This window comes from Heptranchias perlo, chromosome 39 (assembly GCF_035084215.1).
Source record: "Heptranchias perlo isolate sHepPer1 chromosome 39, sHepPer1.hap1, whole genome shotgun sequence".
NCBI lineage: Eukaryota > Metazoa > Chordata > Chondrichthyes > Hexanchiformes > Hexanchidae > Heptranchias > Heptranchias perlo.
In genome coordinates this window covers 3,390,875-3,396,874 of record NC_090363.1, presented here as the reverse complement: position 1 = coordinate 3,396,874, position 6,000 = coordinate 3,390,875, and the positions used below count along the sequence as shown (strand labels likewise).

The 6,000-nt window shown below is 49.6% G+C and overlaps 1 protein-coding gene across 1 annotated transcript in view; it reads right to left on the bottom strand.

Annotated features, from left to right (window-relative positions):
• Positions 1-3,813: 3,813 nt before the first annotated feature.
• LOC137305093 (butyrophilin subfamily 1 member A1-like) overlaps positions 3,814-6,000 on the bottom strand; it is a 75,314-nt gene continuing 73,127 nt past the window's right edge. The window contains exon 9 of the mRNA XM_067973872.1: positions 3,814-4,366. Coding sequence (XP_067829973.1) covers positions 3,834-4,366 — 533 coding nt within the window. The 3' untranslated portion in view covers positions 3,814-3,833. The remainder of the gene's footprint in view (positions 4,367-6,000) is intronic.

Here is a 6,000-nt window from a genome sequence, read left to right as displayed (position 1 = left end):
CAACAAATCTGAAATAGAAAAGGTCACTGGTGTTTCAGGTGTAAAACGCCTCATCACGAGCTCTGATGAAAAGATAAACCTTTAAAACATCAATAGCTGGTCTTTTCCCTTTACAGATACTCACTGGCCTGCTATTATCTGTTCTTATTCCTTACAGGAACAATTTGCCAGTGAGCCCCCAACAGCTCAGAACTGATGTGTGGTACCGGAGGGGGCGGAAAAAAGAGGGGCATCTAAATTTTCCACACTATGGTGACAGACTTTCCTCATGAAAAAATGATTTGGAAACTACAATATTCCTCAATGCGTTCAGGATTGTAAAGGAGATTTCACTCCAGTTTATACGGCAGCACAGCTCAGACTGGGAAGTCACCATGTGTGGAGTGCAGCATACACTGTGGAACAGTGAGCAGAGCACCAGCACAGTCAATCGCCTTTTTATAATGTGGCTTTCTTTGTCGAAGTCCCCCAATCTCAATTTTTTCACCTCTTCTCCTGAAGGCACGAACTCGAGGCTTGGGAACAGCAGAGCTGAGCTCAATTGTGTCCTCACCTCATGGCCACTTCCAGCAGAGTCACTGGATCGCGATCAGAAATCCATCACCCAGGCTGACCTCTGCCAACTGTAGTATCCGTACCGCTGCTTTATCTGAGACCAGTTAACTCAGCACAGGCTGGGGATCAGGCCGGGGCCCTCTCTGCTCTGCCTGGCTCAGTACCACACCAGGCTGTGCATTTACCCACCGAGCCATCAGGGCCACACACGAGGAACTCTAAAACCTAAACTGTAATCAAATAGCGGGAACTGATCCAATCAGCACAGGGAGACACAGTCAACATCTCCTCTCTCGAGAAATAAACTATAATAGAACCTCGACTATCTGCCATGATGGAGGGGACCCCCAACAGATAGTGGAAATGGGGAAATAATCCAGTCCCCCCATATTTAATCTGACACTGAGTTTTTTAGCCTTTGGTTTATTTTGATTATATAATCAAGTGTCCAGCCTATGCACACAAGACCACGTTTCCATTTTCAATGTAAAATGCAGTTTCTTGAAATGAAGTGTTGGCAACCCGACTCTACTGGTCTCAGACATGAAACTCGGATTCCCACTGGTGTCCTTAATACAGCAATAGTAAATTCTATCAGGTACTGGCCATCCAGGTAACAACTACTTATCCTGCTGGGCCAGTAACCCAGAGTCTGTGAGAAATCAGCTAAAAACACTCAGTTGCATTCACTCACTTTATGCAAACCCAGCCTGACTCCCACTAACTTTCTTGTGGATAACGGAGATCCTGCTGTAAATTTTAAGACCATTCACCGAAAAACCCACCACTTTAAAGGAGCAATGTACCATGTCAGTTTTGTAAATAAGTCCATATTCCATTGCCCAACTTCTCCCGATCCATCAATTGATTGAGGAAGGTTCGTTGGCCAGGATATGGGAAATTTGCCTGCCCTTGTTTGTAAGGAATCTTACAACACCAGGTTATGGTCCAACAGTTTTATTTGAAAATCACAAGCTTTCGGAGATTATCTCCTTCATCAGGTGAGTGAGTGAAAGGTTCTCAAATCGCATATCTTATATTAGGCTGGGACACGATCACACCAATCAAAGGTGTCGTTGGTGTTCAGACAGGTTAGCCACGGAAAACAGTACATCCCAGTATACTGAATACACAATGGGTCAGATTACAAAGCCAGAGAGAGAAAGAGACCCGAAAGGCAGAGAGAGAGAGAGAGAGAGAGAGAAAAAATATGTCCAGTTGTATTAAAAACAGATAACTTTTTTTTCCTGCTGGTGGGGTTACGTGTCGCGTGACATGAACCCAAGATCCCGGTTGAGGCCGTCCTCATGGGTGCAGAACTTGGCTATCAATTTCTGCTTGATGATTTTGCGTTGTCGTGTGTCTCGAAGGCCGCCTTGGAGAATGTTTACCCGAAGATCGGTGGCTGAATGTCCTTGACTGCTAAAGTGTTCCCCCACTGAGAGGGAACCCTCCTGTCTGGCGATTGTTGCGCAGTGTCCGTTCATCCGTTGTCACAGTGTCTGCATGGTCTCGCCAATGTACCATGCTCCGGGGCATCCTTTCCTGCAACGTATGAGGTAGACAACGTCGGCCGAGTCACAGGAGTATGAACCATATACCTGGTGGGTGGTGTCCTCTCGTGTGATGGTGGTATCTGTGTCGATGATCTGGCATGTCTTGCAGAGGTTGCCGTGGCAGGGTCGTGTGGTGTCGTGGACGCTGTTCTACTGAAAGCTGGGTAATTTGCTGCGAATGATGGTCTGTTTGAGGTTGGGTAGCTGTTTGAAGGAGAGTAGTGGAGGTGTGGGGATGGCCTTAGCGAGGTGTTCGTCGTCATCGATGACATGTTGAAGGCTGCGGAGAACATGGCGTAGTTTCTCCGCTCCGGGGAAGTACTGGACGACGAAGGGTACTCTGTTGGTTGCGTCCCGTGTTTGTCTTCTGAGGAGGTCTATGCGATTCTTCGCTGTGGCCCGTCGGAACTGTCGATCGACAAGTCGAGCGTCATATCCCGTTCTTACGAGGGCGTCTTTCAGCGTCTGTAGGTGTCCATTGCGTTCCTCCTCGTCTGTGCAGATCCTGTGTATTTGCAGGGCCTGTCCATAGGGGATGGCCTCTTTGACGTGGTTAGGGTGGAAGCTGGAAAAGTGGAGCATCGTGAGGTTGTCCGTGGGCTTGCGGTAGAGTGAGGTGCTGAGGTGCCCGTCTTTGATGGAGATTTGTATGTCCAAGAAAGAAACCGATTCTGAGGAGTAGTCCATGGTGAGTTTGATGGTGGGATGGAACTTGTTGATGTTATTGTGTAGTCTCTTCAGTGATTCTTCGCCGTGGGTCCATAGGAAAAAAATGTCGTCTATGTATCTGGTGTATAGCGTTGGTGGGAGGTCCTGTGCAGTGAAGAATTCCTGCTCGAACTTGTGCATGAAAATGTTGGCGTATTGGGGTGCGAATTTGGTCCCCATGGCTGTTCCGTGTGTTTGGGTGAAGAACTGGTTATCGAAGGTGAAGACATTGTGATCCAGGATGAAGCGGATGAGTTGTAGGATGGCGTCTGGAGATTGGCTGTTGTTGGTGTTGAGTACTGAGGCTGTTGCAGCGATGCCGTCATCGTGGGGGATACTGGTGTTGAGTGCCGAGATGTCCATCGTGGTGAGAAGTGTTCCTGGTTCAACTGGTCCGTGGGTGCTGAGTTTTTGTAGGAAGTCTGTAGTGTCGCGACAGAAGCTGGGGGTTCCCTGTACGATGGGTTTCAGGATGCCCTCGACGTATCCAGAGAGGTTCTCACACAGGGTTCCGTTGCCTGATACGATAGGACGTCCGGGTGTGTTGGCTTTGTGTATCTTTGGGATGCAGTAGAAGTCTCCCACGTGGGGAGTACGTGGGATGAGAGTACGTCGGATGCTTTGAAGGTCTGGATCGAAGGCCTTGATCAGTTTGTTGAGCTGGTGGGTGTGTTCTTTGGTCGGATCTGCGGGTAACCGTCTGCAGTGTTCCTGGTTGTCCAGTTGTCGGTATGCTTCTTTGCAATAGTCCGTTCTGTTCTGTATGACGATGGCTCCTCCTTTGTCCGCTGGTTTGATGACGATGTTGCGGTTGGTCTCGAGGAGCGTCGATGGAGTTGCGTTGTGCTCGGGTGACATTTTGGACTGTCTTGTGAGTGCGCAAGATTCATCAGCTGCACGCTGCACCTTGGTACCACTTTGCTTCTCATAACCCCTGCTCCTGACCCTAATGTCGCGGGGTCAAGTCATTGTGACGTCACTGATGATGCGGGTCAGCCCGAGGCCCCACCCCTTTTACAGAACCAGATCGGAACCGGAGCAAATTTTCATCCACTGTTTTTTTTCCCGAGTATAAAAGAAAGGATAAAGTTTCCCCCTGAATTTAATCCCAGTGAAGGAGTAGAGATGGGACTTGGTGTCCGCGCTGAAAAATGAAACTGTCCCTGACTCGTAACTGAGGTAAATTCCCACCTTCCCGGGGATCGGACGGGCCCGGAGAGGGGATTCAGGGAAGGTGTTTGCACAAAAATAATCATCATTCCGCCGGATGGTCCAGAATCCATCCCCCGGGATCCATACGATCCATCCCCGCCTCTCCACAGATTCTGCGACTACTCCCAGATTCCAGCACTGATTCCCCGCCACCTCCACCTCCCAGTAATGTCTCCCCGATGTGAATCCCTGCGATCCCAGGACACAGGGCCGGCTTAAAAACCTCTTTCCGATGTCAGGGAGATTCCTCCAGGGCCCGTTCCATCTCATGCTCTTCCGATCCTCAGACACCTCGAGCCGCGGATAGGTTGTTTCATCATCGAGGGTCACCGAGACTGGGGGAAAAAGGAGAGAATTAGAGAGAGAGAGAGACTGAGCCTCGGGACAGGGGCCAGGCCCGCCCTCGGGTAGGGGTTGGAAGAGCTGAATCAGTGATTGTCCACCAATTGGGGACGGTATTTATCTGGTTTTATTGGCCCTGGTTTCACCAGCTATTTTCTCTCGATTGTCGCACTTGCACATTACAGGTGACGTAACTTCCAACATGAATGTACAGCGCTGCAGTTTCTCGCTGATTTGGGAGTTGTAAAACAACAGTATTGTTCAACAGTCTTTTTATGGTGGAATCAACATCAGTAAAGTTCCCAGGAGACGCAAAAAAGAAAAAACCTTAGGCCAATTGAGGAAAAAAACTGGGAAATTCTCCGTCTGCCAGATTTGGGCCCAATCACCCATCACGACCAGATCTGCCCATTTTTCTCATCTTAAACATGGAAGAGTGTTCCCTTTACTGTGTCAGGGTCATCAGTGACCTGGATGATTTGAGGAACTCTTGCTCTATGTTTTCAGCCACCAGCACTCTGACCCCACATCAACAGACACGATAAACCCAACAACCCACACTGTTACAGCACCTTTTACACAATGAAATATCCCAAGGTGCTTGAGAGGGGGGGGTCAGGGAGGCCGGAGCATGAAGAGGGCAGGTATTAGGGGATGTGGCCTGAAGCACAGAGGTAGGTTTTGAGGTTTCTAAAGGTGGAGAGAGGTGCAGCATGAGAGAATCCCAGACTGCAGGGGCCATGATGGCTCAATGCTCTGCTATCACTGAGGAGATGGGATTGAGGGGGATGCATTCACAGAAGGTCAAAGTCAGAAAAGCAGAAGTTGGAAACGATTGTATAGAGAGGATGGAGGCCACGGGCATTAGGTCAGGACAGCGGCAGTTGATGTTACAAAGGTGAAATTTGGCCTTGATGATGGAGAAATGTGAGGTTTGAAGCACAGCTCAGGGTCAAGCAGCAAACCGAGGCTCCATACAATCAGGCTTAGTCTGGGCAGTAAAGGTGATGGGTGCTCGTGGTATTGGACTAACAATCCAGGGATTGTGGAGGCGATTTTAACCGAACCCAGAAACTGACGGGATCGGGTGGAACGCTGGTTTTACTCCCTGTCTGATTTTACTCTCCATTGAAGTCAACGGAGGGTGATATTGGACGGGGTGTAAAACTGACATTTCATCCAATCCCTTGCATTTTCAACCCAGCAAGTTAGTTTAAAATTACCCCGTGAGTTCAAATCCCACCATTGAAAGTTATGAAATTGAGAGGGAGCAGAGTGTCAGGATGATGCGGGGGGGCGAGAGGGAGCAGAGTGTCAGGATGAGGTGGGGGGGTGAGAGGGAGCAGAGTGTCAGGATGATGTGGGGGGTGAGAGGGAGCAGAGTGTCAGGATGATGTGGGGGGTGAGAGGGAGCAGAGTGTCAGGATGATGTGGGGGGGTGAGAGGGAGCAGAGTGTCAGGATGATGTGGGGGGTGAGAGGGAGCAGAGTGTCAGGATGATTTGGGGGTGAGAGGGAGCAGAGTGTCAGGATGATGTGGGGGGTGAGAGGGAGCAGAGTGTCAGGATGATTTGGGGGTGAGAGGGAGCAGAGTGTCAGGATGATTTGGGGGTGAGAGGGAGCAGAGT